Genomic DNA, 16,240 nt, shown 5'->3' on the forward strand with positions numbered 1-16,240 from the left:
CTAGTTCTGAAGTGGCCGCACGTGACAGCTGATAAGCGCAGGACGTGCTGCTGGGCGTGTGTGTGTATATATATATGTGCACAGGGGCCCAGACTTGCAGCTATTGATCCACGGTCACTATAATCCCAATCCTAGTCTTTTAACACGGGATCGTGTTAGTTCAGTGGATCCAAACAGGTCTCCCTCGATGGCTCCTCCTTGTGCAAGTCGGTCCCAATGCAAGCAAACCCAAACACAGGTTTTCCAGGAACTCTAGTAACTAATGCCGGTGTTCATTTTCAAATACTGTAGGGAAAACTGAACTGCTGGGCACCTCGATCGGTGTAGACTCCGCGTTAGGACGAAGATGTTTGCTTTTTTTCCCTCCCCGTTGTGTCTGTGCACATAGCCTTTGGGGGATCTTTGTACTTATATGGTCAAAACTCGGAAGGCGCGTGTTGATAACACAGGGACCTGTATCTCGGCTTCTTTGGAATCGAGCGTTATTTAATCGCGTTAAGGTTATACAAGCACAATAACATTTATCCCTACATTTCTGTCCCCCTGGAATGAACAAATCAGAAAACACGAATCTAGTGTTGACTGCAACAGTGTTTTGAATATTTGATTAAATTATGTTCGATTTTTTCTTTCCCTAAGATGGGGGGGTAGTGGTTTAGGCGTCGGGATGTATATCTATAATTTACAAAAGCTTCCTATTACAAAAAAAAGTCAATTTAATTTTGGTATTCGGCGTTTTAAAACCTTTCAGACTCGTTAACATGTCGGCCTTATCTGAAGACAAGATTTACTGCCTCTTGAGCGGCCGTCCCTTAAAAACGCAGGACCGCGACAGTAGGGGATTAATACCGATAATCTTCAATTCGAAAACAGCAGGTATGGGTTCTTCTCCTTTACGGCGAAGCAAAGTTGTGCCCAAGTCCCAGGAGTGTGTGTCACATAGCATGTATCGCCTTAAACGCTTCATCACTTACAAGCTACGCATGTGAAAATCAAATTAAGTGAAAGCAACAGACTTTCGGGTCTGGGGGCTTTAACAAAGCGTGGGTCTTCCTGGCGAACAGAACTTTTCTTGAAACTGGGTCGCCCAGCCGGCGGGTTGAGCGTGAATCGGGTCTTCCGGGCCGGCAGGGGGCGCACGAACAGTACCGAAAGGGTCCGACCGCAGGAGTGCGCCTCTCTCTCCCTGGCCGGGCTGATTGAAATGGAGGGGAGAGGCAGGGGTCGTGCGTTTTGAAAGTTATTCTCTGGGCGCCCAGATAGAGAGGGGAGGGACATCGCAGAAACCGGCGGCGATGGCAGGGGTGTTAGCGAGAGTACTCTTCTACCCCACCCTGGCCTACAACGTGTGCATGGAGAAGATCTCGCCCAGGCGCTGGTTCGACAGGGTGGATCACACGGTCGTGCTCGGAGCGCTGCCGTTCAGGTGGATGACGGATGAGGTGACGTGTTGAACTCCGTGCACACGGAAGTTTTGGATTTGCCGAGTTTGTGGGGGGGAATAAACTCAATCGGATTTTCGACACCGCGGTGAAATATCGTAAAACAGTTCGCTGCATTCGAGTGTGTGTGTGTGTAAAACCCAGCGCGACATGTTCTTGCACGTGTTTTTTAATACACAGCTATGAGTGAGAATGCGCTGCATTGAAAGGCGCTATATATAAATAAAATTGATTCTTATAAGGGGGGGTACCTGTGACGATATCTCGAAACGCTAAGTAGTGAAGCTATAAAATAACTAGTACGCCGTCAGAAATAAAATGTTAAGAAAGAGGAAGTTTTTAGTGAAACCTGGGAAAACCTGAAGGAATGTGTTTTTGATGGCAGAGACGGACGACGAGGGTCTTATACCGCTCAGACATTGCACAGTATAGGCACATTTCTGTAGAATGCCCTGTTACACGGTGGCACTCTTCTGACTAAAGAGACTCAGTCCCTTCAGCTTGGCTCCAGAATGTATCTAGTTGCCCTTCTCTGCACTGATTCCATAATGGCAATATCGTTTCTATAAAATGCTGTCCAAATTGTATCATTTGTGAGTCTGAAATGATAAAGCGATTAAATGTTTTCACCTGGGTATCTGAGCCAATCTCAAATCCATTACAAATGTGGCTGACACACTTGTCTGCTGTGTAACTGTACTTTTATGTTCTGTAACTCTTCACTGTGTTTGGTATAACTGCTCTGCTCTTGCATTGACAAATCCTTAGCCTTTTCTGCATGACACAAAATGCTTTTTGCCGTATTTTAATTTTTACAATTCTCAGTCACATTGAATAAAGGCCTCAGATAAATTAACATCAATGAGGACCGTTACAGAGTGTGGCACAGTGGTTACTGTTGCTGCTTCGCAGGGTTGGGGCCCTGGGTTCAATTCCTGGGGTGCTATCTGTGTGGAGTTTGCATGTTCCCCCCAGGAGTTTCCTCCGAGCGGTCTGATTTCCCCCAGCAGTCCAAAGACAGACTGGTAGGCCAATTGCCCTTAGTGCACTGGTGTCTGTTTTTCAGTCTATCTACCCAGAGTTTATCCTGCCCCTTGCACCCTTGGCCTGCCAGGATAGACTCTGGTTGCCCCATGACCCAGAATTGGACGAATCACTTTGAAAATGGATGGACAGATAATTGAGCATTTGGCCTGATTTAAACATTTAAAAAATGTAAAAATAGCTGCTTTTATTTTTTCTGTTGAGGAAATACAGGTCATACCACTTTAGTTTGTTTATTTGTCTGGTGGATGGACGGTAGTTACAAGCCGAATTATGCAGAAGAACGGTACGCGTGCAGATATAGTTACGCTACTTCGGTTTCTGTGTCATCGGATGGCCTGTGGACTCGTCGCCCCCCCGCGCTGCTCACCTGCTGTGCGCTCTGTGTTGCAGCTGGTCCGGGAACAGAACGTGAGAGGGGTGATCACCATGAACGAGGAATATGAAACCAAATACTTCTGCAACTCGGCTGAGGTGAGGAGATCACAGCCGGCCTGTCTGCTGCTAACAGAAGGAGCTCTGACGCTCGAAACCGGTATCCTTGGAGACTCGTAGTTTCTTTATTTTTAACAGCGTCTTTCTCACACAGAAAGACCAGCAGGGTCCTTCTCACTCATCTGCTCTGAGATTGTGCCCTGCTCCGGCTGCAGGAAGGCGCAGGCCCACGCCCTGCTCGCTCAGGTCCTCCAGTGTCAGGTGTGGGGGTGAGCAGGTGTCGCCCGAAATGGGGAATGGCGCTGGGCCTTAAAAATACCTGCAGGGACTGTAATGTACTGGACACAGGCTGCGCTGCTTGTATAACCTGGACAGGGCCTGGCTTTTAGGGAGGACAAATGAACACAGATCAAGATCAAAATTACTGTTGTATTAATTTGAAAACAGGGTGCAGTAGGGTTCAGGGAAATCGCAGAGCGTCGTGGAGCTACCGCCAGGCTTGATACTGACTGTGGGATGCAGCAGAGAAGCCATGATAATGCATGGCAAAGCTATGAATATGTGCTACATACACCAGCAGTTTTGTTTAAGAAACTCAGCTACGTGAAGGTAGACAGAATTCCCCTCTACATGCAGAGGGTTCTACAGAATGTCTTTGTGTCCCCAGGTGTAGTAGTAGTGGCACAAGACTCGTGAAATCTTTCAGCCCCTCTGCCTTCTCACTCCGAAACAACGAAACCCTCTTTATCTCCTGAAGGGCCGTGGTACGGTGCAACCAGCAAAGACTGTCTGTTCCTGTTGTATTGTTGTGTTGTTGTGGTGGGCACAGTGCCGCGGTCTTTAGCATCGCTGCCTCAGAGCGCTGGGGTTCCCTCTGCGTGGAGCTTGTGCGTCCTCCCCATGTTCCAGAGACATACTGGCTTCTGGGGAAACTGGCCCAGGTGTGCGTGCGTCTGCCCTGCGGGGGACTGACGTCTCGGCCGGGGTGTATCCCGCCTTGTGCCTGTTGCTCGCCGGGACAGACTCCGGCTTCCCTGCGACCCAGTGCTGGATAAAGCAGCCGGAATGGGTGGATGTAGCGTCGGGCTCCTGCCAGGGGACAGTACAGCTTGAATTGAACTGAACGCATTAACCGCGGTAGCTGGGTGACAGTGCTGATGGATGATGCTCACGCCGACGCTGGGGGGCGCCCCGCCTGTCCGTTCCTCCGCAGGACTGGAGGGAGGCGGGAGTGGAGCAGCTGAGGCTCAGCACGGTGGACCTGACCGGGGTGCCCAGCCTGGAGGACCTGCGCAGGGGGGTGGAGTTCGCGCTGCGGCACCGCCAGCGGGGGGCCAGCGTCTACGTGCACTGCAAGGCCGGGAGGTCGCGCAGCGCGACCGTGGTGGCCGCGTATCTGATCCAGGTAGGTCGAGGGAGGCGCGTGAGGCGAGTGAGCCATCGTTAGAAAAGGACCCAGACGTCGATTCCCACCTTAAAGAGATGGAGAGAGAGATAAAGTCATATGATCATTATTCCTGTGGATTGAGCTGGAATCCCTCGGGATGAAACGCTGAACCACGGGTCCTGGCCGCTGGGTTATTAAAGGGCATGTGTCACTGGTGTTAGTAGTGAGATTTCTAACCCCAGGGCAGTCGTTCAGTTCCACTTTGGGCTTTCTCAGTCCTACAGGATGTTTCTCACTACTCCACCTGACCTACAGCGAAATGGGACAGCAGGTCCAGCTGCACATCAAGGGTGGATGACCTGGGTCCCCTTCAGCATTTAAAGTGCATTGGGATTAAAATGCTAATTACATGCAATATCCTGATATTGAATTAACCACCTTATTGTATATGAGGGATATTCCATCTTCAAGCACAGTAGAGCAGTATCTTATGTACGTACCATTATCGGTCTATGAACAAAGCGTAAAATATAAACTAAAAGATATATTACATGTTGTAGTGTTGCTTTTTTGGGGTAGGTTTTCTCTGAGGTGTAACTGAAGTCTTTATGTTGAATGCAAATAACTTCCGTCTATAATTGATGACTCGCCACACATTTTTCACATGAGTGGGGAAAAAAAATATCTTTAAACACTGAAGCTGATTCCTCTTTATCTGTAAGCCGTCAACTGCTCTTGCAGAAGGATCCTGGCCACGCAGAGTGGAGTCTGACGTGTCCTGGCTGGTGCCGATCGGTGCATGTTAGTGTTCTCTCCAGCTTCAGGAGCAGTCCTGGGAGATGTCTGACGGGGCTCGGCTGTCTTCTCTTTGTGTCTGAGGGGGCTCTGCTGTCTTCTCTTGTGTCTGAGGGGGCTCTGCTGTCTTCTCTTGTGTCTGAGGGGGCTCGGCTGCCTTCTCTTTGTGTCTGACTGGGCTCTGCTGTCTTCTCTTGTGTCTGATGGGGCTCTGCTGTCTCTCTTTGTGTCTGAGGGGGCTCTGCTGTCTCTCTTTGTGTCTGAGGGGGCTCTGCTGTCTTCTCTTGTGTCTGAGGGGGCTCTGCTGTCTCTCTTTGTGTCTGAGGGGGCTCTGCTGTCTTCTCTTTGTGTCTGACGGGGCTCTGCTGTCTCTCTTTGTGTCTGACGGGGCTCTGCTGTCTTCTCTTTGTGTCTGACGGGGCTCTGCTGTCTTCTCTTGTGTCTGACTGGGCTCTGCTGTCTCTCTTTGTGTCTGAGGGGGCTCTGCTGTCTTCTCTTGTGTCTGACTGGGCTCTGCTGTCTCTCTTTGTGTCTGAGGGGGCTCTGCTGTCTCTCTTTGTGTCTGAGGGGGCTCTGCTGTCTCTCTTTGTGTCTGAGGGGGCTTTGCTGTCTTCTCTTTGTGTCTGAGGGGGCTCTGCTGTCTTCTCTTTGTGTCTGAGGGGGCTCTGCTGTCTTCTCTTTGTGTCTGACGGGGCTCTGCTGTCTTCTCTTTGTGTCTGAGGGGGCTCTGCTGTCTTCTCTTTGTGTCTGAGGGGGCTCTGCTGTCTTCTCTTTGTGTCTGAGGGGGCTCTGCTGTCTGCTCTTTGTGTCTGACGGGGCTCTGCTGTCTGCTCTTTGTGTCTGACGGGGCTCTGCTGTCTGCTCTTTGTGTCTGACGGGGCTCTGCTGTCTGCTCTTTGTGTCTGACGGGGCTCTGCTGTCTGCTCTTTGTGTCTGACGGGGCTCTGCTGTCTGCTCTTTGTGTCTGACGGGGCTCTGCTGTCTTCTCTTTGTGTCTGACGGGGCTCTGCTGTCTTCTCTTTGTGTCTGACGGGGCTCTGCTGTCTTCTCTTTGTGTCTGACGGGGCTCTGCTGTCTCTCTTTGTGTCTGACGGGGCTCTGCTGTCTCTCTTTGTGTCTGACGGGGCTCTGCTGTCTCTCTTTGTGTCTGAGGGGGCTCTGCTGTCTTCTCTTGTGTCTGACGGGGCTCTGCTGTCTTCTCTTTGTGTCTGACGGGGCTCTGCTGTCTCTCTTTGTGTGCAGCTGCACTGCTGGAGCCCCGAGGAGGCGTGCAGGGCCCTGGCCTCGGTGCGCCCTCACATCCTTGTCCGCGCCGCGCAGATGGAGGTGCTGCACCAGTACCATCGGCAGGTTTGCGCACAGGATTCCAGCTGACGGGAGAGGGGGCAGTCGACGATCCAGCCTGAATCGCATTGATTTAGATGGCCGCGTATCCGATGCAGGGTCACGGCGGGCAGGAGCCCATCCTGGGAAGCACTGGGCACGAGGCAGGATACCCCTCGGAGGGTGACACCAGTCCACTGCAGGGTACACCCAGACACAGACAGACTTGCAGCAGGACCACTTTACCCAGAAGCCACTTAGCCTACCATTATCTCTTAAGAATGGGAGAGGAAACCAGAGCACCCATTGGAAACCCATCCAAACACAGGGAGAACATACAAGCTCCAAACATACAGCACCCCAGGTCTGGAATTGAACCCGGGACCCCAGTGCTGCCAGGCAGCAGAGCTAAACACTGCACAACTGTGCCACCACTCAAGCCTACGTTTTACGAGGAAACTTTGCAGTGTTTTGGATATGTGAATTCCATAGGAGAGCATTCGAAATTAAAGGGGATGGAAGTACTCTTACTGTACGTGTGTCACATGCAATATTCAAGCTTAATGTGAGAAGAATGTATTGTACAGTATGTAAATGCATAAAACCATTTGAACTGCACTGAAACCAATGAAATGTGTTGTTCCAAATGTTTCTTTAAAAACCCATCATCTCAAGCTGCAATTTTGTTTAATCTGCAGCGAAAATATTGCTGTCTTGCTGTCTGTTGGAAGGTATAGAGACCTGTCTCTGTTGATGGGTTTTAGGATTGCCAGTGATGTCCAGGCCAACTTTCTTCAAAAATACACATTATTATAATTTTACTTAATTTATCAACTGAAACCACCTGTTGGCAAGAACCTGCAGATCTGTTCCCTTTATCGTAAATCTACCAGTGACAGTAACTGGTGTTTTCAGTTCCTTGTTTGATTTCTCAAAACAAAGCAGAATACCAATGTCCTTGTGCTTGCAAGAATACTGTACTTTGAAAAACATTTTGTATTGGAACAAGTGACACATGTCCTCTCAAGTGTTATTCTAGGGGATTTACTATTCTCTCCAAAACATGATTATGATTTTTTGGAAACCTGGTGCATTCCAGCAGTTTGGAATTATTATAAAACTTCAGTCAGACACTCAATGTTTTCTTTTTCCTGTGAATCCCAAACCGTGATGACCCAAGGGCTCTCTTAAGGTTAAGTAAAGATTCAATCTGAATAAAATAGATTAAAATAGAAATAAAATGCCTAATGAAAGATGTTTCTTAATGCTTCTACTGTATATATTATTTCTTTACTTCTTTTGAATGCATCTAGTTTTTGTGAATGTAAATAGCTTACTTTTCACCATTGGCGAACGCTTTTGACTGCTGGCCCATGCCGAGTTTCACATTCATCTGCATCTTAGAATCGTCTCGAGGGTGAAATGAGCTGCTTGCACCGTGGTTGTGTGTTGGGCGTTAGGGAAAAAGTGTGCCCCCTTCAGTGAAAGGACTGCTTATCTGATGTGGACACAAATCAAGAGACCCGCTCTCGAGGAAGTAGCAACACCACTCGACGCAGCTTAAGGCGGCTGTGCCTGGAAAAGTGAGTGTGTCATCAATGGAAGTGCTTTTTAAACAGAAATACTGCGAAGGCTAATTACAAGGAGGCTGTGCCACTTCCAAGTCAAGTACCACTTTGGTGGAAGGGCTTTGGATTCATAACATTTTTTGCCTGTATGGGGCTCGACAGTGCTGCCGAGATGCACGGCGCTCACCAGCTTTTCAAAGCAGCGTCTCTCAGCATCTGTTCCAGGGCAGACTTGAATATAAAGGTTTTGTGTCACACCCTTGTCTACACTTTCCCAGCCCGTGCACCTCATCACTAATAATTATAAACAACTTATGTCAGTGCTGAGTCTGAGTTGGCTTGAACGTGCACAGTCACCTTATCCTGGTGAAACAAGGGGCTCTTGCGCAGGTGATCTAGGACGTTGTTTTTTTCTCTGTCAGACTTTAAAACTGACCTTGCGTGCCACACAACCCCCAGAGCTTGGCCCCTGTCTCATGTGCAACATGACACTTGGGTGACTCCACAAAACTAATACGTGTGTACACAATATTTCCTTTATTCAGTTTTTACTTTTCCTCATATGTGACTTTTCCTGCTAATGCCTGAGGGCAGACCGCAGCATACAGGCTGGGAAATGCAGTTTCCTGGAATCAAAACATGCAGATCTGATCTTAACATTAGGACACTTTATTCATGGGAATTTGTCGGTTAGGCCTCTGCCAGATCTCGGAACTCTCACATTGCCTACCGACTGCTGACATCCGACTGCCACAGTCAATGGATTGAGCTGAACATGCATGAAGCAGTTGAGAACAGTGTTGGAAAAGAGAACCTGTGCCAGTACTGAATCCTAATTTAAGCAGGAATAAAGTTGCGAAATATGTGCAGTAATCCTGTAGGACCAGACACGGTTCTCTAGTCTCCGTTCCTGTGGGGATAATGTCACACAGATTGTTTTTTTCCCATGGCTAAGCAAGTGATTCTAGTTTTCCAAGCATATGCTTTCTCACCTCAGGGGCTATTTCTCTGACACTGCTGTCGTGGTCTGTTTATGGGACTTTCACAACTGGAAAATAGCCTTTCCTGGTGCCAATTCCAGCAGCTCCTTCATTGATTGATTGATTGATTCATTCATTGCTTTATGAAACAGTGGTCAGCTTTCACCTATGTGAAAAAAACAGCTCACTTCCACTCCCTCACTTATTACTATTTAGCTTGTTTCAGTCCTATCTATCAACGTTTCAAATTAAACATGAACAAGCAATATCACCAAAAAGCTGTAAAAAGCTTAAATGTATTTAACATGCTTGTTAACACATTCTCAAAATAACACTGAGTCATGAACAGCTGTAACCTTGTTTTTTAACCTGTATATTATACATCTCTTATAAATCTAATAAAACTTATTTTTACAAGTTGTTTCAGTGTTTGTTAAATGCGTCCATGCTTCTCCTCTGAAAAGTACATTGCTTCACATATCCTTAACATCGGAATCTCCTAAAGTCTGCATTAAAGGAACCCTTTACTACATCGGATATTCAAGTGTGGTTCAAGTTGTAAAGAAGAGCAGGAAAACTAACTGATATTTCAAACCACGAGTAGTGTTAAACTTAATAGTAAGTCACATACGGCGTTTTTTTTTTTAATAGATACTTGTTGCAAAGCTACTTTAGAAAAACATTTACATACAGGGAAATATCTTCCTCATATACATCTGCACAGAAAACCTCGGTTCTGTTGGTCGATCGGGCTTGGTTTCTTTACAACCGAGCTCTACAGGCGATTGATCCAGCGATGGTAGGAAAGTGGGGCAAGCTGCACTTCGGATTCAGCTCCGTGTATCGTGCACAACACCAGATCCCGCCGTTCTTGGAAAAACACAAAAGTCTCCTCGGTCCGCGTGGGTGGATGGTGGCATCTAGCTTCACAGAAGCTATTAAACTGAAAGAACATCGCCTTCTGTGTGTCCAGAGCGCTCCTCCTTTCCACAGGCTCCACCTGCCACTGCCAAGAGGGCGCGAGAGAGGCGAAGCAGAAAATGAGACAATCTCGCCAGAAACGGTCCTCCTATCTGCAGCGATGGTCACCAGCCAGCTCCTCGACGTGGTTCTGCTTGACCCTGCCACATGGAGGATGTCCCATCCTTCGACAGAGGCAGGCTGCGAGGCCTGGAGCTTTAGCCTTGATTTCTTGTTTTTTGGACTGGCGCATGAAATGGCACGTGGAATCGGTTTGCCTTCATTATTCAGGACAGCAAAAAATGCTATTAACACCACAAGAGTATCAACCCCACCAGCCACACCTTTTCACTGTCTACAGTGGCATGATGGTCAAACAATAAAATTAGTTTGTCCAAAAACACAATCCACTTTCACCGGTCTTTCACCAGTAAATCGCTCCAAAAGGCTGTCTGCCCTTGATAAGCTGTTTGTTTCACCTTGAAGGGAACAGCAGTTGGCACTGCGCATGAATTATTAACGGGAGAAAACGAGGAAGGGCAGTCACTCCATGTCTGCATGGAATGAAGCTGTGAAATACTCGACTGTCGGTTCAGTGCAAGGTGATGGCGGCGTTAAGGTGGCATTAGGGTATTCCACACGCCGAAAGACCCCTCTGAAAATGCAGGAAAAGGCAAAACATATCAAACCAAGCTATCGTACAGGAGAATCATCAAACAGAGTCTGCAGCAGGCGAACAAACCCGAGAAAATTCATGGGTAACGGACAGGTCACAGACCACAGGAGCAAGACGGTCAGCGTCTGCCGGTGGGAAATCGTATTTTTCGTCTTCGAGAGCTGCCGAGGCTCTTAGTGTGGGGTTTCAGCATCCGCAGCTCGGCGTGGGAATCGCCCTGCTGCGCGTGGCGTCGGAATCACAAAGCTGGGACTCTCGGGGGCGGATCCGCGCTCCTCCAAACATCCGAGCCCTCTGGTTATCCCGGTCCGCCGGATGGGGGTTATTTTTTTCCCCTTCTCCCTTGGCAGCGGGACGGAGAGCTCGCAGAGTGAAGGGCTCGCAGCGCCCCCTCTCCCGGGAGGAGGGGAGAGGGCCGGGGGACGGGGTGGAGGAACGGGGGGGCAGGGGGGTTGTGATCAGGCCAGAACGAACTGCCAGTTCGTCAGGAGGATCTTGATGCCCTTGATGACGGACACCACCGAGGTGGCGGGGTTGAACTTGAGCGTGTTGGCGTCGCCCTTCTTGCACTTGTCCCGGAAGACGTAGATGCAGCCGTTGCAGCTGGCCACCTTCCAGAGCGAGGGCACGCAGCTCCACACCTCCGGGAAGCGCAGGCGGGTGAAGCTGTCCAGCAGGGGGTTGTAGCACACCAGCGAGTCGCCCTCGGCCACGACGAAGATCAGGTCCTTGTGGGCCGTGGCGTGCATGCAGCCGGCGAAGGGCAGCAGGTAGGGCTTGGTGTGGCACTTCTGGGCGGCCGTGTCGAAGCACTGGATGAGCCGCGAGGGCTTGGTGAAGAAGTCCATGTCGTTCTCCTCGCCGCCCAGCAGGTAGATGGTGCCCCCCAGGTTGACCCCGGCCGCCCCGGACACGGCGGTGTCCAGCGGGTTGGTCTCGGTCCACATGTTGTCCCGCACGGTGTAGTAGATGACCGCGTTGGACAGGGTGTCCTGCAGCGTCTTCCCGCCCAGGGAGTAGATGGCGTCCTCGCCCGGCACGGACACCAGCGTGTGCTGCAGCCGGTCGCGGGGCAGCGGGGCGCAGCGCTCCCAGTCCATGGTGTGCATGTTGCACTTCCACATGCGCCGGGGGATGGACCCGCCCACCACGTAGAGGTCGCCGCCGTGCTTGCAGGCCGCCGTGATCTGGTGGCACAGGCTGTTCTGCCCGCTGACGCTGATGGCGTCGTCCTCGTCGCAGTGCAGGGACACGGCCAGGGAGTGGGTGCGGGTGTCCTCCTTCCCGATCAGGTAGATGTGCACGTTCTCGCCGATCTCCTGCAACAAGGCAACAGAAGTCACGCGGTGCCCCCCCCCCCACCGACCGCCGGACCGGGGAGCACATCCACGGCTTGCTCTCTCGGCCCCCGTCGGAACCTGCGCCCGAGACGCCGAACGCGCCCTTCTCACTTCAGACCCTGGAGTGACCCTCTTTCCAGGTCCAAACAAATTGTCCACTGTACCTTAAGACTGTCCTGGAGGACATCCGAGTGCTCCTGCCTCTCTTCCTTGTTGTGGTTTATCCACGAATCGATTGCGGCTGTCGGGTTCTGGGAGCTTGGAACTCCATCTAGAAGGAGGAAAGGAAAAAGAAGAAAAACTCACCTCTTTGCCAGTGAATTTTGTCTACCTCACGCATCACACAAATCACACAGAGAGTCGAGGGCATTAGTAACTTTTCTAATTTAGCATCCAACATCCGTACGTCATGCACTTTTCCAGTGCGTCTGCTTGCCAGTAATTCGCGGTTCTATTTCTGGCACCAAACACAACAACATCTGACTGACCCGATCCTTTGCAGCAGTCGGGTGTGACTGCTAGACCACATGCTGGTGACACTGCCGAGATGCTTTCAGACATGAATGCATAACGTCCACAGCTCCAAAGGCCAGTAGCGACACATCAGTAAAATGGGTCGGCTCACGTTGTTTTCTGGCAGTGCTCATTCCATCCTGGGACACTGCAGCCAGCTGACACACAAGAACAGCCACAGGAAACCGACCTTTAATGATGTCCATGAGAAGGCGAAGCGGCAGGCTGAGGAACTCCTCTGTCTGGTGGAGCTGCACCAGGTGGATCTTGGCGCAGTGCTTGGCAGCGGTGTACAGCTCTTGGTCACTGTGCTGGTCGGCCAGCCACATCACCTGTAGCCGGGAGACAGACGACACATCCGAGCGGAAAATCACAAAGGCACAAGAGGCTGAGCGTTTCCCTAAGTTCTTTACAGGAGAACGCTTCTTCTTCTTTAGACCTGGCCTCTCATGTCAAATTCCTGTCAGGTATTATCCATATTCTTCAAGAGATAAACCTTTTATTCAGCTTGTGGACTTCTTTTGCCATGGGGCAAAACACAATTAATGTAATCTATTCTTCTGCAAATGTGAAAAAGAGAAAGGAGCGATGAGAAATTGAGTTGAAGAATTAGCTTTCTGAGGGGGGACTCAGACCAGGAGTAAAATACCCCAGAGGTGGAGAGGCGCTGTAAAGCTAGCCGGTTTGTTTTGGGGTGTCCATAACCCCGTCGGGCCAGCAGGTGTCATCCGTTAGACCATGTCTATATGACAGCTCAATCAGTGCTGCTCGAGCCCAGTCCTGAACACTACAATACTACAGTATTACACTTTAAAATCCACAATAGTAGAAGACCGGGAAACAATGGGAATTAAGACCAGTTTAGTCAACTGGTGCAAACAAGTCATTAAGAGCTCAGGCTGATCAAAACTACAAGACCCTTCAGCCCTCCAGACAGTCTTGACATGGTACCGCGGGAGTCTGAGCCCAGTCCTTTATTCACTTAACTGACAATTAATTAACAAATTCACCCAGCTGCTCCAGATGGATTCATTAACCAGTTAACGATTTGCTGGAATTAGGACCTGCAGCAGACTGGGACAGGAATGCCTATGGTGTTTACCACGAGTTTCTACCAGTGGGGGCCAAAGAGATCCACAGTGCAACAGGCTTTCTAGCTCTTCCTAGCTCCCTGGCCTTTACGTTGGGCAGAAGAGCGTTGGTGAAAGATTCCAGACTAGCCTCTTGAACCTCAAGGGCAACAAGGGTTTCTGGTTTCCATCTCATCTGGGCTCTGAGTTCACCTTCTCGCTTGAATTATTTTAGCACCTGATGGTGCTATTTCCTTCCACCCCCGTCTTTGGCAACCACAGAGTTCCTGACTGCGAGAAAACCCACTTTCATTCTAACTCCCCCCCCCCCAGGCCCGACTCTTGGCCGCCACTGGCTTAAAGACCCCAGAGATGTCCTTCTCCTCACCTGCAGGCAGTTCTTGACGTCCACCGTGCGGGACAGGAACCGCGAGCACTCCTCAAACAGCGCGGTCAGCTGGTACATGTCCGCCATCTCGTACGTGTCCTGCAGGTCCTCCACCCTCAGCTTGATGGTGCCGTGGTAGATGTAGTCCACCAGCAGCTGGAAGACGGGGGCGCTGACGTCCTTCAGCTCGATGCTGCGGTTGTGCGCCTCCTTCAGGTTGGAGGTGAACATGGACCTGAAGAAGCAGCTCTGGGCCGACAGGACCAGGCGGTGCAGCTGGAACTCCTTGCCGTCCACCACGACGGTGACGTCCGCGAAGAGCCCGTCCTCCAGGCACAGGTCCATGATGCTTTTCACCACGCGGCTGGAGTGCGAGCGATCCGTGAAGGTGTAGCCCAGGAAATAATTCTCTTCTCCCAGCGGGCCTCCGACATTCAGCACCCCTGTATCCTCACAGGACTCCATGTCATCGGCCAACAAAGCAACAGACCACAGACTGGACCACCTGACGCACAATAAACAGTTTTAGAGTCTTATGGCATTGCAGCAACCTGTGTGTCCCTAATATTAGTCAGGACATTGTCCCCTGTCGCCGGTACCTTTTATCAGAACATGCACGTCACAGTAAGAACGTGAAACCAGACATTTCTAACTATTTAACCTGGTATTAAATCCTCAGACATTCCTAAATATTTTAGCAACTATGTCACTTTCCAGATTAAATATTTAAAGATTTTGTAATATCCTAAGTTCCCTGTTCTTGCTGTAACATAATTTACTAGCTAGTGGTTCAATTGAGTAAATGAATGACATCAGGATTGTCACTGGAAAAAAAGAGGAGGATATCTGTAGGGGCTGCACGGAGCACAGGCCCCAGAGATTGTCTGGAAAGGCACACTTTCGTGTAGCCAATCCTGTCAAACTCGATGTACACATCTTCAGGCGGTGGTGAGGGGGGAAACCGGAAACCTGTTAAAAAAACACACACACAAATATGGGGACAACATGCAAATTCCACACACACAGGCTGTCCAAGGCAGGAAACTGTGCTAACCACCATGTCACAGTTAAGGAGATCGTACGGCCCACTATTGGTAATGAGTAACTTCGTGAAATAAACAATTTGTAAAATGAATACAATGCTATTTGGTTATTTTTTCCATGAATCCAAAACACTGCACTGTGTAGGACAATGCCATTCTACAATGTCAACGTTAAAACAACTAATGCAATATCCTGTTTTACTGAGATATCTGGTTTACAGTGCATTCCAAGTTTTCAATGACTAGATTTGAATATTAATGGGTAAATCCCTCCATTAAAGCATTTTTCTACAAGAAACAAGCTGCACTGCTTTGCTCTCCGGGACTTGGCCATAGAGAGCATAACATAACCGTCAATTTTCAGTAAATAACATTAAAGTAGGTCTCAAAACCGGCTTCTTGGGCCCGGTAGCTCGTGAGCAAAACACACAAAAACTCGAGAAACTCTCAGCGCTCTCGTAAAGGTGCATAACGACATACGCAACAACAAATCAGGCCTCAAGAACACTGCGTTCGTTGGGAAACGCTTTTCTTAACGACGAGAGTTTGTTAAAAAATACACATACATGTATGCCATTTTCAGTTTAGCTTCAATCGCTTTCATTATTGCAACAGATCGCATTGAAATAGTCGATGAACAGTGCAAAGGTATATTGAAACGTAGCTAAACAGGATCAGAAATTCATCTTTTAATCTTTGCTTTCGACTAGAGCGATTTTCTTCAACACGGGCACCACGATTTTAGCGGGTGAGACGCTAATAATGAGAACCTTATTAGGCGAGATACAATCGTCATTAATTATTAACGTCCTTTTTCTTTATTGAACAGCTTGTGAGATGTGTCAATTTGTCAATTTAATGCTGCAACAGGGTTTATCACATACACACATCATCTGCGAGCATTTATTCTGAAGTTCAACCAAAATCTGCAAGATTTACCTGTACTTTCCCAAACCTCCAACCCTGAAGTTTTCTTAATCTTAATAACTGTGCAGCTATTTATGACACCAATCCCTGATTTTTTTTGTTGTCTGTAATTGTTTTGGAACTCGAAAAGAGGGACTGCCTACAAACACATCAAGAAGCACCAGCAACACCACGGAAGGGAAAACCGTGAGGACCCCTTTCCGGCTGTGTGCAACACTCCAAAGAGTCCGGCTGGAAACGGCTCACACGGCTTCACAATTCAGCAGATTCCACTTGGCAGACGTCAAATGCTAAGAGACCGAACGCAGTTTTTTTTTTCTCTACCGCAATGCAATATAGTAAAGATACT

The 16,240-nt window shown here is 49.2% G+C and overlaps 2 protein-coding genes across 3 annotated transcripts; one reads left to right on the forward strand and one right to left on the reverse strand.

Annotated features, from left to right (window-relative positions):
• Positions 1 to 1,143: 1,143 nt before the first annotated feature.
• Positions 1,144 to 9,391, forward strand: ptpmt1 (protein tyrosine phosphatase mitochondrial 1). Its single transcript, XM_088611493.1, has 4 exons — positions 1,144 to 1,442; positions 2,880 to 2,960; positions 4,135 to 4,326; positions 6,346 to 9,391. Exons 1-4 carry the CDS (start codon positions 1,296 to 1,298, stop codon positions 6,475 to 6,477), a joined length of 552 nt encoding a protein of 183 aa, XP_088467619.1. The 5' UTR covers positions 1,144 to 1,295; the 3' UTR covers positions 6,478 to 9,391.
• On the reverse strand, positions 9,243 to 16,091 carry kbtbd4 (kelch repeat and BTB (POZ) domain containing 4). Of its 2 annotated transcripts, none has more exons than XM_088611491.1 (5): positions 15,904 to 16,091; positions 13,922 to 14,426; positions 12,654 to 12,795; positions 12,115 to 12,221; positions 9,243 to 11,929 (listed from the first exon to the last, which is right to left on the reverse strand). In XM_088611491.1, the coding sequence occupies exons 2-5, from the start codon at positions 14,384 to 14,386 to the stop codon at positions 11,069 to 11,071; spliced, it is 1,575 nt and encodes a 524-aa protein (XP_088467617.1). In that variant the 5' UTR covers positions 14,387 to 14,426; positions 15,904 to 16,091; the 3' UTR covers positions 9,243 to 11,068. The 2 variants fall into 2 exon arrangements, with proteins under 2 accessions (XP_088467617.1, XP_088467618.1); XM_088611492.1 differs by lacking the exon at positions 15,904 to 16,091 and adding an exon at positions 15,531 to 15,847.
• Positions 16,092 to 16,240: the final 149 nt, after the last annotated feature.

The sequence above is a fragment of the Lepisosteus platostomus genome, chromosome 18 (assembly GCF_059453375.1).
Source record: "Lepisosteus platostomus isolate fLepPlt1 chromosome 18, fLepPlt1.hap1, whole genome shotgun sequence".
NCBI classification, from domain to species: Eukaryota; Metazoa; Chordata; class Actinopteri; order Semionotiformes; family Lepisosteidae; genus Lepisosteus; species Lepisosteus platostomus.

Excerpts from the sequence above, each read along its gene's own strand:
- ptpmt1 (XM_088611493.1), top strand. The coding sequence starts at position 1,296 with ATGGCAGGGGTGTTAGCGAGAGTACTCTTCTACCCCACCCTGGCCTAC. Across the intron at positions 2,961-4,134 it reads ACTTCTGCAACTCGGCTGAG|GACTGGAGGGAGGCGGGAGT; the intron begins GTGAGGAGATCA and ends GTTCCTCCGCAG. Across the intron at positions 4,327-6,345 it reads TGGCCGCGTATCTGATCCAG|CTGCACTGCTGGAGCCCCGA; the intron begins GTAGGTCGAGGG and ends CTTTGTGTGCAG.
- kbtbd4 (XM_088611492.1), bottom strand. The coding sequence starts at position 15,586 with ATGCGATCTGTTGCAATAATGAAAGCGATTGAAGCTAAACTGAAAATG. Across the intron at positions 12,222-12,653 it reads TCTCATGGACATCATTAAAG|ATGGAGTTCCAAGCTCCCAG; the intron begins GTCGGTTTCCTG and ends TCCTCCTTCTAG. Across the intron at positions 11,930-12,114 it reads TCCTCCAGGACAGTCTTAAG|GAGATCGGCGAGAACGTGCA; the intron begins GTACAGTGGACA and ends GCCTTGTTGCAG.